Genomic DNA, 17182 nt, shown 5'->3' with positions numbered 1-17182 from the left:
ATCAGTACCTTGGTTGTGTCAGCTGTGTGAAATACTGTATAGAAGAATACTGTAGCAAGCAAACTGATAGGAAATTTACCAGATTATGATGTCTACTGTGTATGTGTGTGTCTGTGTGTGCGTGTGTGATAGGGCTGTGCAATAAAACCGGTTTACCGGTATTTACCGGTTCAGACATGAAAACGATATGTATTGCTATACGCTGATCGAAAACCGGTTTTTGACATGCATTAGGAAAACTTTGTGACACTCGGAAATCTTGGGATTTTTCCGTTTTTCACTCCGGAAGTCATGCGATTGTTGTAAAATGGTGACACCCAACAACGAACAAATACTAGGGGAAAGGTTTAAGCATGACAGCGTTTTGGGTTGAAAAAGTTAACGTTTTTTATTTTGTCATGATTAAAAGTCCGTATTAAAGCTTAATCAAGCCTTGTGAATTTGTTGTGTTTTTGCTTTATAATAAAGCATTAACTCGATTATGAGTACTTTTCTGTTAAAAAAAACTTCTTGCAATATATTGCAATACATATCGCAATATATGCATTCGCATCGCAATATATCGCAATATGAAAATTCTCTGCAATACCCACCCGTAGTGTGTTTGTGCTTGTTTGTGCACGTGTGCATGTTGGAAAAGCAGCATGTGAACTTAGTTGTGTTTCTTGTTTCTGTAATTTCATCTAAATCAGTGATATTGATTTTCTGGAATATGTAATGAGGTATGAGGTGATAATTCGTACCGGTTTTTGTTTATTAGCTTTAGGCCATATATTTTTACAGTTGTTTTTAAAGACCTGAGGAAGAAAGATATGTGAAATTAATGAAAAAAGTAAAATGACTTTTAACAAATGTTTTTCTTGGCCTTGAAATAGCAACAAGTACCCACCAGACCCTATCAAGGCTGATGGTAGATAATGCATACAAAAATCTTGCTTTTTACCAGTCAGTTATCTTTCAGCATTATTTTGCAGTCATTGCTGTCAGTTATGAGTTTGTTTTTCATTCTTTAATAATATAGTACTAAAACCCTGTAAAGATCCGGGTTAGAATTGGCCTTCACCAACCCATGCTTGTTGTAAGAGGCGACTAACGGGAAGACATGTCATCGTATCCCAATTGCGTAGATCGATGCTCATAATGTTGATCACTTGATTGTCTGGCCCAGACTCGATTATTTACACAGTACCACCATAAAGCTGGAATATTGTTAAGTACAGCGTTAAACAAAAATACAAAAACATGATAATAGTACTGAAATGGAAGTTGAAATTTTAACAAACTTATTTTAGACCACCCATACTAAATTTTAAACAGTCTTAAGTATGTACTTGACAGATGTGAATTGGAAATAGATGTCTTCACTGCTTGAATAATGTATCCTGGGAAGGTTTTTATGTATAGGTAAAATTGGTATTTTGCCATATGTACCGATATTGTTCCCCTGAGGGTAGTTACTGATAATCTGGTGGAAAGATGGGAATAATGATCAATACAGTCTGGAGAATCTGGGGTTTAATTGGAGCTTTTGCCATTTTCTTTAGAAAAGTTTGTTAATACTTTTGAATATTTAATAGTGTTTGGGATGATAGTCTTCAAACAACAGTGAACATGATGAAAAATTGATTTTTTTAGTAGATTTGACTTTTGGATTAGATTTAAAGTAGAAATAATGAAGTCACTGTGAATGCATTACAGTAGGAATATTGCTGAGTGAGGCAGTAAAGAACAAACAAATATGCATTTTCAACTAACTTTTTATACTCAAGGTACTAAATTACTCAAAGTATCAGGTGTTTCCGAGATTGTACTTGATGTAGAAATTTGACGATAGTATGCGCAGATGTATGCTGTGTACACAGAAAAAATACATTGCATCCCCAGGGATGTGCAGTAACATTCATTTGCACCCAGTTCTTAAATATGAAGTTCCTGTAATTGAAATTGTTATTATATCTTACAGAACATTTCATTACATTATGTAACTAATAGATATTTTAGTAACCTCGAAATATATTTCTGAGGTCTTTTTTACCTTTAGTTTTGTGGGTTAAGGTAAAACCCGAGGTTTCACATTGGCTCTGCAACTTACTCTTTGCATAATGTTTTTGAATCAATATGAGCACCATTTTGAGACACTGGCATGATTTATCAGCCAACAAAACATTGAAAATATACCGATATATCAAGGTGTTTCATTTTAGTCTTTTAGAGGTGAGAAATGTTTCCTGAACATTGAAAACTTGTTGATTCAAAATGCTTGATATGAACCATTAAGAATTCACTGTAAGTTTGTGTGGGCATTCCTTAACACATTTGTCATGTTCTCGTACGGACAGATCATTGTGACACAAATATGTTAATCATTAACATTATAATTAGCGGTAGTTTGGATATATACTATTCACACTTTGCTCAGGATCAAATCATTGATTCAACAGAAAACTATGATGTGGGGTCTAATTTGGTTTAAATAGCTAAGCTTATTGTAAGCATGGATCCTAGGTTTCAGTATCTTGTCACTGCATCTTGTGGATCCCATACCTGCTATTGACAGGTGTTGTGTGCTTGTCAATGACCCGTGTGATGATTTACAAAATGGTTGATTGGTGCCATGAAAACCATTTTTATGGTTACTCATGTATCAAGTGCATAAGGTTAGAATAAAGTGGCTGTTTGCCTAAAGAGGGGTTACCATATTATTATTTATCCAGTTTTAAATGGATACAATTTCAAATTATAAATCTATGTTTAAGTAAAGTTGGGAATTTTTGTGATTCTTAGCAAAGTGTCAGTAGTATAAAACATCATCATGATCATTGAATGCACAGAATTCTGGTATCATATGAAACTGTTGCATCAACAAGATTATTCAGGTCGCTGATTTGTTTCTCCAGTGTTGTTAAATAATGATAGTGATAGTCATAAGGGGTGAAACTGTATATTGTGGTATTAGTAGAACCGCAGTATTTTGCTTCCAGCTCAGTATACCGTAATGCAATCCAAAAATTCGTCATTTTCGGTTTTCGTACTATCATTTTATTAACCTTTTTAAACCTTTTCTAAAATGTCTAGAAATCAAATCATTTTGTCAAAATCTACGCATTTCTTGGCAAGATGAACGCTATTTTCCCGGGAGTAAGTTCTCATATACCGAACCGAAAGGGACCGAACTGACGGTCTTGTACCGCAATATGCATTGTACCGTGGTAAGAGCATACTGTTTCACCCTTAATATTCATATGGATAACTGAATAGGACAGTTAAGGACTGGTTTCTCTGGAGGGAGGAGGTAAGGAGGGTGTAGACATTAACTTTTCATGAAAGTCGGACACTTAACAATAAACAGTAATTTACTTGTAGATGTTGGTGCCATGAACATGATCCAACTTATCCATGGTCTGAGACAAGTGTTCATTTTTGACCCCGGTTCCTGATAGTATTTGTACAAGAGAGTGTTTTGTTTGTTGTTATGTCCCACTCAGCAGTGTTCCGACCTTGTTGAAGCATCCTTTGTATATTCATGTCTGGACCAGACTATCCTGTGATTAATCCATTAATCCACACTGTCGGTAACCCCCCATGGTAACCCCCCCATTACCCCTACATGCCACTACCCCTACAGCCCAGTACCCCAACAATTAGTTAAAATAACACACGGCATGTAGGGGTTATGGGATACAACCAAACTGTCGGGATATGACATGCAATCAGCCGCGTCACTGAGTCAGAGATCTTGACCCATCAGGTTACGGCTAACGAAATGAATATGAATATTCCGTTGTTCACTGTTCCACTGTTCAACATCACTGTGGCGTAACACTGTCTCAACATAACACAGTCTCAACATACCACAGTCTCAACGTAACACAGTCTCAACATAACACAGTCTCAACATAACACAGTCTCAACGTAACACAGTCTCAACGTAACACAGTCTCAACATAACACAGTCTCAGTCTCAAGTCTCAACGTAACAACATAACACAGTCTCAACATAACACAGTCTCAACGTAACACAGTCTCAACATAACACAGTCTCAACGTCACACAGTCTCAAGTTGACCATGGTATGATACAAGCAGAGTGTAGAGTGTTAATCCTCCGTGTCGAGTTTTCCAGGTAAAATATTGAACTAGGTGCACCAATGCACTGCATCTTTTTCTGTACCAGATAAGTCTGGTTGCATGCAGAGCTGATTACCTCCATCACCAGATCTATCTAGACAAAGTAATCATTGCTTTCAGATCAAATAATTAATCACTAGTTTTACTGATGCTCACTGTTCACTATGGAAAGTAGGTTTACTGATGCCACTGTGATTTGCCTATCGTTGTCTTTTCCTTATTTTCTCTAAGGAAAGTAGTTAAGGCAGCCACTGTGATTTGCATGTCATTATAATTTTATATTTTCCTTATTTTCGTTAAAGAACTTAGTACTTAAGGCTGACATAGTGTATTGCATGCTGTGTTTCTGTGTCTGTGGAGAGAATGGGTGAATGAATCACTGTTTTGGATAAAAGTGTATTTGATTTTGACTGTGGAGATTGGTGTGCTCATCTTCACAGTGAAAGTATTGGATTGATTGCATTTTGAAAATGAAATTTAACAGTGTTGTAGATTGTTGTCAGGGGATTTTTCGCAGCAAGATGCAGGATTAATATTTTCAGATTTTAGAAAACACATTTCTCCACAATCTCTTTCACTTCAGCATGTTTAGGTTAATAACTTGATATTAATATTATTGTAGTTCTGGTTTGTCCTAGTTATGCATTTGTAGGTTTGTCTACATCATATCTGTGCATGTGGTGTTTGGCTAAATGGTAAACAATAGTGTAGACATGTATCGCTTTGGGCTTTCTCATGTTAAAATGACATGCTGTGATGCAACTGGAATACTGCTGAAAGCTGCGTTAAAACTCAACTGACTCACTAGCTCACTGCCTGCCTACAGGGAGGGGTTCTGAGTTTATTCATGTTGTGGGACCAAGTTGGCTGCCAAAAATATTTGTATATATTTAATGGAAAGCCATGGGGATTCTGGGTCAGCGGCATCATCCAGGCAGCATGTTCTTGTCATAAGACCCAACTAAATGGATTAGATGGTCTTACTTGGTGTCTATCTAAGGTCAGGGGTGGAAATAAGTTTAAAATTGCTAGTGTACTCCCGTACAGTGGCACATGTAAAATCACTTGCTCTGATAACTTTTCTTCTATACCAGCCATTTTCTTGTTGATTTTTTAAATAAACAACATAATTAACATCGGAAAGTCAACTGGACACCGATACAGTGTGATATACAAATTTGCTTGCCCGACAGAAAAAACCACTGGACTCGGACGTTGGGCAATGGGTTATTTCCACCCATGTAAGGTGCTCATGTTATCGATCACTGGTTTGTGTGGTCCAGACTTGATTAGCTACACACCTCTATCATATACATGGAACACTTGGAACTGCAGTTTGAAACAACTAACAGGTCAGGTAGGAGGTTCGTTTCATGATTGTGAGTGTTGATTATCATGAGGCAGCATGACCTGAAGGTTATATGGTTATATAATGAGGGTGTTAACGTCTTTCACTCACTCACTCCAGAGAGAAGACCGAGCTACTGTTCAACCAGCTGAAGAGGGAGCTGTTCAATGCCTCTAACACCATGGACGAGCTGTACAGCCTCCTTGTAGAACTCAAGGCAGCCACCGAAAAGAATTTTGCTCTTAAGAAACTCTTCTGGAGGGTGAGTTTGAGTGGAATCAAACTTAAATTACTGCATCATATGCAGATACTCAAGTGAATGCCAATAGCTTACATTGCAAGTCCCATTTCTCATCTGGTAACAGATACTGTACAATGGCAATTCAGTAGTTCAGGTCAGGTAGGAGGCTAATGGTTAATACATTTGCTCATCATGCTGAGGGCGTTTGGGTAGCCTAGTGGTTAAAGTGTTTGCTCGTCATGCCGAAGACCCGGGTTCGATTCTCCACATGGGTACAATGTGTGAAGCCCATTTCTGGTGACCCCCGCCATGATATAGCTGGAATATTGTTAAAAGCGGCATAAAACTGAACTCACTCACTCACTCACTCATCACGCTGAAGACACAGGTTCGATTCCCCACATGTGTGAAGCCTATTTCTGCTGTCCCCCTGCCATGATATTGCTGGAATATTGCTAAAAGTGGCGTAAAACCATACTCACTCACTCACTGATGGTGTTGGTATCATTGTAAGATGTTGATAACATTAATCAGGATGTTGATATTGTTGATGACTACTGCTGCTGATGTCATTGATGACGATAATGTGGCTTATGTTCATTCTGGTTACTAGGTAAATGCTTGCTTGTTATTTGGCAGAACTCGGACCTCTTCCTGTTCATGGTGCGCCACCTCCAGAAATATCTGCCCAAGTCTCCTAGCAACCTGTCCACTGATGAAGGGAGGGCTTCCAGATCTGACGAGTTTGAGTGAGTTGTGATGAAGAAAATAGTACTTGTCAAACACTGTGTGTACTTGTATAACATAACTGAATAATATTATTTGCAGTTACTCTCCTGTTTACTTAAGCAGGGTTTGATTTAGTGCTTTGTTACTTGCACTGGTGCAACCCAATATTACAGAGTGCAACCTAGTTATTTGTCTAACTTGCACCAGGTGTAAGTCAATTTTTGAGAAATATATCAACAATAAATCTAACATTACAAGCATAATTATGTCAGCTCATTTTTCTTCTAAACTTTGAATAATTCAATAGCATATTTCTTTCATTACATATTGCAGTACAAGCAGTGCAATTGGAATTTGGCTGGTGCAACTAGGTTTTTATCTTAGATTGTACCTGGTGCAAGAATGTTAACGTCTCTTAAATTGAGCCCTGATAAGGTTTATAGTATTTATGGACCTGTGAAGATTCATAAACCCATGCTTTGTCGTAAGAGGCAACCTATGGGATCAGGTGGTCAGGCCCGCTGAGTTATTTGACACATCACTGTATCCAAAATGCATAGATAGATGCTCATGATGTAGGTCACTGGATTGTCTAGTCCAGACTTGATTATTTACAGACCACTGCCATATAGCTCGACTACTGACTGACTGAGTTTGGTTTTACACCGCTTTTAGCAATATTCCAGCAATATCATGGCGGGGGACACCAGAAATGGGCTTCACTCATTGTACCCATGTGGGGATTCGAACCCGGGTCTTTGGCGTGACAAGCCAACACTTTAACCACAAGACTACCCCAGCTCGACCACTGCTGAGTGTGGCGTTAAATAACATACAAACACAAACGTCATAGTTTTTATGAGGTCCCATCTGTATTGCATTCTGTGTGATGAATTAAAATATATGATGGAAAATTGTGAAAATTGACTACTTCTCCTTTTGGAATCAACAGATTGGTTGATAATGTTTCTCTAATGACCTATAGTTGCATCAATCTGGCTGGTTTAAATGTATGTTAAGAGTGACCAGTGAATTCCTGTCTATTGAATCAACTATTTGATTTAACTCGGGTTTTTTATGTTTGATGTTTAATATTGCTTTTGATTAATTGTTTTTCAATTATTAATGTTTCATTACCAGAAATAAAATAATCTTATTGAATATATATCCACAAATGAAAACATATAGAACCCAGAAAGAGCCAGAACAATTAAAGCTAAGGAAATGTAGACCTAATCATTCTAGACTTGGGTTGGACTCATTTTTTAATTTATTCACTTGGGTCTGGCAGACAGACAACTAACTTTCTCGCAAGAGCAAGTCATATCTCGAGGTTTTGGTTGAAGTAGACATAAAATCTGTGCTGCAGGTTTGTGATTCTGCTGGTGGAGATTCTCAGCCTGATGTTCAGGGAGACAGAGATCATACAGGGCAGGATACAGACACTCAAAGCTGAGAGGTAACCTAACACTGGATCCTGATAGTATCTTGTTATTTGGATTGGTTTGTGGTTGTAAACATGTAATGAACACTCTTGAATTTATTTTCACATTTATTTTATATTTTACCTGATATTGCTGTTGCACATAGGACAAACCCGAGCCTTAGGCTGATATGAATGCTTATTCAACCATATATTTGGAAATAATTGATTCTGATTGGTCTATAAGAGGTTTCAAATCACAATGACCACCACCTATTTGTCAAAATGATTTGCCTGGTTTAGAAATATAATGTAATGGAGGGTAATATCACACAGAAGTGGAAGGTAAGGTTTAGTTTCACTGAGAAAATATCCTAAAACTTGTGACACTATTTCGATTTGCATAGCGATTGTTTGTTTACATAGGTTGTGCAGCTCCACATGCTATCATTGAAGCCAACAGAGAGCAAATGATGTAGCCACTTTTATATATAACTATGTTTTGTTATAAACCTTATTGTCGCGGTTGTAGAAAAATATCTATGTAACAATGTAAAACATTATAAAGAGTGCACCGAAAAGTTTGCATTAGGTCAGTCCCTTCTTATTTACAAATATGCGCGTTTGTTTTCAAACAATACAAAAGTCGAGTCATGTGATATAAATTAGCCTGTGGCGGTGATGTTATGCTAAGTCATCACTGCGCCGGAGTGTTGGTATATCATTGTTCTAGCACTCGTACAAACAGAATACATGCCCATGAATGTCACTTTACATGTGCACGCAGTTATCTTGAAAGTGAAATTCCATGATTTGTTCGATTAATGAAATTGTTACCAATCACGTATCTAACTTTTGTCAACAGGGGTAAGGCTGTCCTTGACCTCTTAATGGCCTTGACCTGTGTTCCTGACCTGCCAGAGAAGCCCTTATCTCCAAAGAAGGTCATGAAGTCGGGTATTGGTGACCAGCTGATGGAGAAAGTGTCTGACGAAGATGTGAGTAGACTTCATGTTCCAGACTCCAGAACAGGAATATAGCTAGTTCGGCTCATAGACCAATAGCCCCCGTCTGCAGCAAATATCAGTAAAAACGGACACTGTATTCCACTGACAGCACACACGATAAAGAGTGAATGTGATGTCTACCCACAGGTTAACACCGGCCACTTTGCCTGCAAAGGGCACTAAATTTGGAATCCGAGCTGTCTCTCATGAAACAAGATTTGCACATAACACATGTTATAACTGGGATTAAACTTTCTCAGTAAAGTACAGATTCTAATAATTCTCTCAGGTTGAGTCCCATCTAGGATTCGAACCCACCCTGCTAGAGTCAGGCACCAAGTCAGGCACTAATTTGCATAAGTGTCTTTCTGCAGGTGCATCACAACTCTATATTAGTTGACGGCAAAGATGAGATATTGTAAGGGAGAAACAATGCATTTTACATATTTCTTACTTAGATAAATAACCCCTAAATTCAAGTGAAAACACTCCTCTTTGAAACATTAATGGGGGCGGTGGAGTAGCCTAGTGGTTAAAGCGTTCAAGACCCGGTTCGAATCCCCACATGGGTACAATGTGTGAAGCTTTCTGGTGTCCCCGCTGTTTGCTGGAATATTGCTAAAAGCGGCGTAAAACTAAACTCAGTCAGTCAGTCAGTGAAACATTAATGCATATTCAATTGCAAATAATAATTGAATTTATGAAGGGATTTGGTTGGATTCATGTAATACAAATCGTAACAGCCCTAGTCAGTCCCTCTTGGATTCCGCAGCAAATTTAAATAAATTCTGCATCCCATTTTTCTAAATTCTCAAAGAATTCTGCTGTTAATACTTGATAAAGCCCCTACAAAACAAGATGAAGAATGTCAAACTTTAATTCTTAAGCACAAAGCTGTAACTGTTTCGAGCTTCATGACATTCAAGGTACAGCCGGCAGTTAAGTTTTTCTTGCAAGATGTTTTTTAGATTTAGAAAGATGATCTGAAACAGTATTCTTACCAGTGTGATCGGGAATGACATTACAAACTCTTCAAAATATCGTTTTGTTTGATAGTCAGTCTTAGTTTCTGTGACAGAAAACTGGCAAATTCTACAGATATTCTGCATGAAAATGCATTTTCCGCGGACCAGACGTTTTTATGCATTAAAAGGTAATTTCCATGATTTATTTTGCAACCTCGAAATCGCGGAATCCACGGAGTCCAGGAGGGACTGCCTAGTACTCACCAGTCATGTGATCTGAGGCCTGGGTAACCCGCTGGTGTAAGTTGCCTCCCTTGGTTGTACCAGGATCCCTGAATGATATTGAGCATATCAATATTTTTGTTATCTTTGGTGAACATTATCCCAAGTATTCATAAACATGAGCTAAATATTGAAAATCATGACAGTACATATGGCATTCTTAGATTTGGTTCGCACTAATGAGCGTCATATTTTGCTTCAGCTTGCCAAGCTTGTGGAGGAGCTCACCAAAACAGCCATTAAAGCAGTCTTTGAGCTGTTTCTCATGGCCAGACAAGTAAGTGAAGTTTTTCAGAATCCAGGGCCCGTTTCACAAAGCAATCATAGTGCTACGACTGTCGTAAGTCTATGTTATAGTATGGGAATTTCTATCACCATAGCGCTACGATCGCTTTGTGAAACGGGCCCCCAGAACTGTAATCAGACATTCTGTTAATTCAAGAATTACTGAATGAGTTGTGACAAACGGAAATGGAAGAATGTTTTTAAAAATCATAAGTAGGTTCCTTGCATCCTCTAACTAAATATGTTAAATATTGAATTATAATACAATACTTACGTCATCAGTATTGCAAATGGAATATTATAATCTACCCAGGTATACTGCTGATCAACTGCCGACTTTCATTGGTGTTTTTATGGATATACAACTTCTCTAAGAATAAAGAAGTTGTATATCCATAAAAATAGTCCTCATTCTTCATCTACCCAGCTTCAATCAAAGAATTTCATTGGTGTTGTCCTTCCCAAAAGATGATGAACATTGCTGATGATATTAATCTTTGGTTTGCTGAAATATAATTGTACGTGCTGTAGACAAGTAACTATAATATTGCTGAGCATAAAAAAAGAAAATGATGTCTTATCTCATCTTATATTCTTTAACTTCATACTCAGCAATATAACAGTAAAATGTCGACAGCCTGTATAAATCGTATCTGGTCCAGACAAACCAAACCAAGAATCACACAACCAAATCTTAAGCGGCCTTCACAAAATTAAAATTGTAAAAGTTGTCAAACTCGGTTTTCACATGTCAAACACATGTTGTCAAACTTTCATGTCATTTTAGCACCATGTCTCATGTTGGTCGAGTTGACCAGACGACCATAATATCACGTGACAATTCGTTGAATATGATTGGTTGTTTCTGAACAATAAGAGTTTGACAACACTTCACACGTCAAGCTCAAGTTTGACAACACCAAAAAGTTTGATGGAAAAGTTGGTGAGAACAGAGACCGATCCTATTTCTCGACAACAGTTTGACAACTCTGAAATTGGTATTGGTGGCAGGTTGTTGGAATGTTCACACTCTCAAACTGTGTTGTCAAAGTTTAGTTTGCCATGTGAAGGCTGCTTTAGCCTTCTGATTGTGTTGTGTGTCATTTTGGAATGAGGTGTTGATACTTTTATAACGCTGCGTCTGTTGTCCACCAGGCTAACTGGAACCACAGCGAGGGCAACTTCTTCAACATCAGTTGGATGGTGCGGGTCCTGGAGGAGATTCGCACGACGGTGAGTACACACAGATACTTGTATACACTGTTTGGAAGAAAAAGGGGGTGGTTTGCTAGACTGATAGTAAAAGCGCTCGCTCGTCACTCGAAGGCCCGGTTTTGTTTCCCCACATGGGTACAATGTGTAAAGCCCATTTCTGGTCCACTCTTCCAGAATGACATGCTTGTTTACAAGTGGAGGTTCCTGTTAAGATTAGGTCCCCAATAACCCATGCAGACTGAGTATTATATTTGCACGTGACAACAATCAAGCAAACGTTAAAGGGGCACTGATCCAGAGCAATTAATGTTTCTAGCCAACAGTCTGATTATGAAACCAAGCTGCAGGATAGTCGGTACCTGCTCACTCGACCGTGACGGACACAGGGACTGGGCTACTGTCCACCATGGCAGAATTTCTTCAACCTGAACAGTGGGACATTAGGAAGGGTGGATGCCCATCAGATGCCATTATTTGAAAATATCCTCGATAGTTCTTGTCTGATTGTAGTATCCCAGCAGTGTAGGCTTTTTCAGATTGTCTGATGCTTGGATGGTATAATGACTGGTCCAATTTGATCCTATTTCTGTGCTTTTTACCTCAATATTTAATCATGTCATGTAAAAATATGGTGTGTATTACCTATGCAGTGCCCCTTTAACAAACAATTACAAATCATGGACTAGACATCATAATCAGCACCAAAGGAAAGTCTGCTACTGCGTCATCGTTTAACCTTTAACCTGATAGCTGTTTCGATAGATCTAACTCATCCTAATTATCTTGTGCATATGCATTTGTTGAAATGAAGAGGAAAGTTACATCTGTCTATAAATGACATTTGGAAGTCATACACGTAATGAAGAAATATTTATGGATTCATTGTGTTTTTCAGGAAAAATTTGTAGAGCGAGTAATTGGCCAGATGATGGAGCTGATTTCACCGGCCAAATTTGACACATTGGCTCCAGAGGAAGGTGTTGCCCTCTACCAGCAGTTCTCGTTACTACTGACGTTCCTAGAGTACAGTCCACGCATCACCAAGTTCATCAAGCAGCAGTACCATGAGGAATTCAAGTAGGTCTCACAGGGCTTGTCTCACGGGGCTTGTCTCACGGGGAATAGAACCCAGTTAAACATGCTTGTCTCACGGGGAATAGAACCCAGTTAAACATGCTTGTCTCATGGGGAATAGAACCCAGTTAAACATGCTTGTCTCACAGGGAATAGAACCCAGTTAAACATGCTTGTCTCACAGGGAATAGAACCAAGTTAAACATGCTTGTCTCACGGGGAATAGAACCCAGTTAAACATGCTTGTCTCATGGGGAATAGAACCCAGTTAAACATGCTTGTCTCACGGGGAATAGAACCCAGTTAAACATGCTTGTCTCACAGGGAATAGAACCAAGTTAAACATGCTTGTCTCACAGGGAATAGAACCAAGTTAAACATGCTTGTCTCACGGGGAATAGAACCCAGTTAAACATGCTTGTCTCACGGGAATACCCAGTTAAACATGCTTGTCTCATGGGGAATAGAACCCAGTTAAACATGCTTGTCTCACAGGAATAGAACCCAGTTAAACATGCTTGTCTCACAGGGAATAGAACCCAGTTAAACATGCTTGTCTCATGGGAATAGAACCCAGTTAAACATGCTTGTCTCACAAATAGGAACCCAGTTAAACATGCTTGTCTCACGGGAATAGAACCCAGTTAATCATGTCTCAAGGGGAATAGAACCCAGTTAAACATGCTTGTCTCACAGGGAATAGAACCCAGTTAAACATGCTTGTCTCACGGGGAATAGAACCCAGTTAAACATGCTTGTCTCACAGGGAATAGAACCCAGTTAAACATGCTTGTCTCACAGGGAATAGAACCAAGTTAAACATGCTTGTCTCACAGGGAATAGAACCCAGTTAAACATGCTTGTCTCACGGGGAATAGAACCCAGTTAAACATGCTTGTCTCATGGGGAATAGAACCCAGTTAAACATGCTTGTCTCACAGGGAATAGAACCCAGTTAAACATGCTTATCTCACAGGGAATAGAACCCAGTTAAACATGCTTGTCTCATGAGGAATAGAACCCAGTTAAACATGTCTCACAGGGAATAGAACCCAGTTAAACATGCTTGTCTCACAGGGAATAGGACCCAGTTAAACATGCTTGTCTCATGGGGAATAGAACCAAGTTAAACATGCTTGTCTCACAGGGAATAGAACCCAGTTAAACATGCTTGTCTCACAGGGAAGAGAACCCAGTTAAACATGCTTGTCTCACAGGGAATAGAACCCAGTTAAACATGCTTGTCTCACAGGGAATAGTACCCAGTTAAACATGCTTGTCTCACAGGGAATAGGACCCAGTTAAACATGCTTGTCTCACAGGGAAGAGAACCCAGTTAAACATGCTTGTCTCATGGGGAATAGAACCCAGTTAAACATGCTTGTCTCACAGGGAATAGAACCCAGTTAAACATGCTTGTCTCACAGGGAATAGAACCCAGTTAAACATGCTTGTCTCATGAGGAATAGAACCCAATTAAACATGTCTCACAGGGAATAGGACCCAGTTAAACATGCTTGTCTCACAGGGAATAGAACCCAGTTAAACATGCTTGTCTCACAGGGAATAGGACCCAGTTAAACATGCTTGTCTCACAGGGAATAGAACCCAGTTAAACATGCTTGTCTCACAGGGAATAGAACCCAGTTAAACATGTCTCACAGGGAATAGAACCCAGTTAAACATGCTTGTCTCACAGGGAAGAGAACCCAGTTAAACATGCTTGTCTCACAGGGAATATGACCCAGTTAATCATGCTTGTCTCATGGGGAATAGAACCCAGTTAAACATGCTTGTCTCACGGGGTTAGAATGGGACCTCAGCAACCTGTGCTTGTCTCATAGGGTTTGAATGGGACCTCAGCAACCTGTGCTTGTCTCATGGAGTTAGAATGGGACCTCAGCAACCTGTACTTGTCTAACAGAGTTAGAATGGGACCTCAGCAACCTGTACTTGTCTCACAGAGTTAGAATGGGACCTCAGCAACCTGTGCTTGTCTCATGGAGTTAGAATGGGACCTCAGCAATCTGTACTTGTCTCATAGGGTTAGAATGGGACCTCAGCAACCTGTGCTTGTCTCATAGAGTTAGAATGGGACCTCAGCAGTCTGTACTTGTCTAACAGAGTTAGAATGGGACCTCAGCAACCCGTGCTTGTCTCATGGAGTTAGAATGGGACCTCAGCAGTCTGTGCTTGTGTCATAGAGTTAGAATGTGACCTCAGCAATCTGTGCTTGTCTCATAGAGTTAGAATGTGACCTCAGCAGCCTGTGCTTGTCTCATGGAGTTAGAATGGGACCTCAGCAACCTGTGCTTGTCTCATGGAGTTAGAATGGGACGTCAGCAATCTGTACTTGTCTCATAGGGTTAGAATGGGACCTCAGCAACCTGTGCTTGTCTCATAGAGTTAGAATGGGACCTCAGCAATCTGTACTTGTCTCATAGAGTTAGAATGGGACCTCAGCAACCTGTGCTTGTCTCAGGGTTAGAATGTGACCTCAGCAACCTGTGCTTGTCTCAGGGTTAGAATGGGACCTCAGACCTCAGACCTCAGACCTCAGATAAAGATCTTGATTATCCTTCAGATTATCTTCACAGGGCACTGCCATTTTATTTGAAACAAATGCAAGTGATAAGGTAGTTGGAATCTGATTGGTCATTTGGACGGACATAAAAGGGAAATAACTCAAAATAGCCACTGGTGCAAGCATCGGAACTGGACTTTCACAGTTAACTCCCTTGCCTCAGGAAGTTATAGTATAGATGTCTGTGCTGTCTCATTGGGGATTAAGTGTAAAAATAGGACCTCCAGGGAAATATGCTTGCTTCATATGAAATTCTGGATTGGAATAAGACTATAGCAACATATTCTTGCCTTTTGAGATATCTATGTTTGCCATGTAAAATTCTAGCAAGCCATTCTTCTCTCATAGAACATTCTGAATTAGAAATATGGCCCAAGAAATGTATGCTTGTCTCATTGGTGACAATCCAACTGAGAAATAATGGTAGAGAGGTACCTAGCAGTTCAGTTATTTGCAAGTACGTGAAGCCCACTTTTTACTCACCCCTTTTGTGATGTTTGTTGAATATTTTATAAAATTGTGCTCTTGCGTTCACTCAAAAACAAGAAAAATATTGTGTTTCAGATATTTTATCCAAGTGCCGAAAGTTGCAAGGAAGCTTCCCCCTCAATACCCTGTGTCCACTTCAACCAGGAACATCATGGACCAAGTCATTGCCAAGGTGCTCAGCCACAGCCGTTCCTCGTCACGCTCACCCAGGTAACAACACCCACTTGTCTCAAGCTGTGAACTACTACTGCTACTACCACTACCACTACTACTACTACTACTACTGCTATTACCACTACTACTACTACTACTACTACTACTACTACTACTACTACTACTACAAATTCCTCGTGAAGATCGAGGTTAAAATTGGTCAGGTGGTCAGGCTCTCTGGCTTGGTTGACCCATGTCATCGTATCCCAATTTCGTAGATCGATGCTCATGCTGTTTATCACTGGATTGTCTGTTCCAGACCGTCACCATATAGCTGGAATATTGCTTAGTGCGGCGTTAAACAGCAAACCAACCACCTAATACTACTTATACTACTACTCCCACATGGGTACAATATGTGAAGCCCGTTTCTGGTGTCTGCCGCCGTGATATTGCTGGAATATTGCTAAAAGCGGTGTATAACAAAACTCATTGACTCACTCACTACTACTGATATTAAATGAGAACAGCATGTTTTAGACATCAGTTTGTGTTTATTTCACAGGTAGCTCATTGTTTCAAACATGTCTGGATGTTGTTCTCCTCCTCTCTGTCCTTCTTTCAGGTAGTCCCTGTGTCTGCAGCACCTCCATGACAATCCCAGACAGCTGTGGCCAAACCTTGTCCAGTTCCACAACAAAGTCAATTTAGTTCCTCTAGGAGGGCATATGTCAAAACCTTTCCACATTCCTTCAGTCTAACCCAGTATGTATCTGATTGGTATTGACATCAGATCTCACAATCAGCGTTTAGGTCTCGAACACATCTGTCTAACAGTTTTCAATCTTAAGTTATTTATTGTCTCATAGATGTCTCACATAGTGTAAATATTTCATTGAAATTATGGAGAGTGTATTGATTCACTTGACCAAAGTATAAACCACAGATATATTGTCTCAGCAAATTAACTATATATTCATGAGTTCGTTTCATTCATCTGTAAGTCACTTGATTGTCTGACCTTTGTCATATAGCCGTGTATGAAATAAACCAAAAACCCAGCCAGACATCAGGGTTGGTAACTTCAAAATGTTACCAGCCCAAAATGGATTTAACCAGACCAGACACCGAGATATGCTGTCAGATGTATGGAAAGTTTTTACCAGACCATCGGGCTGGCTAGCTGTAATTTTAGACCGTCTGTCAAAGATCTTGCCCATCTCGGGGGTCGGACAGCCTTATTTCATACACTGTATATAG

At 39.5% G+C, this 17182-nt stretch overlaps 1 protein-coding gene across 1 annotated transcript in view; it reads left to right on the top strand.

Moving 5' to 3' along the window:
* The window catches only part of LOC124276567 (uncharacterized protein C12orf56-like), a 50616-nt gene extending 33730 nt beyond the window's left edge, over positions 1-16886 (top strand). Inside the window, exons 6-14 of the mRNA XM_046712211.1 lie at positions 5596-5737; positions 6356-6465; positions 7815-7904; positions 8734-8866; positions 10325-10399; positions 11563-11640; positions 12518-12699; positions 15845-15979; positions 16548-16886. Coding sequence (XP_046568167.1) covers positions 5596-5737; positions 6356-6465; positions 7815-7904; positions 8734-8866; positions 10325-10399; positions 11563-11640; positions 12518-12699; positions 15845-15979; positions 16548-16551 — 949 coding nt within the window. The 3' untranslated portion in view covers positions 16552-16886. The remainder of the gene's footprint in view (positions 1-5595; positions 5738-6355; positions 6466-7814; positions 7905-8733; positions 8867-10324; positions 10400-11562; positions 11641-12517; positions 12700-15844; positions 15980-16547) is intronic.
* The last annotated feature ends 296 nt before the right edge of the window (positions 16887-17182 follow it).

Source organism: Haliotis rubra, unplaced genomic scaffold, assembly GCF_003918875.1.
Source record: "Haliotis rubra isolate DU_JTF1 unplaced genomic scaffold, ASM391887v1 Scf21, whole genome shotgun sequence".
NCBI classification, from domain to species: Eukaryota; Metazoa; Mollusca; class Gastropoda; order Lepetellida; family Haliotidae; genus Haliotis; species Haliotis rubra.
This window is presented reverse-complemented; position numbering and strand designations above follow the sequence as displayed.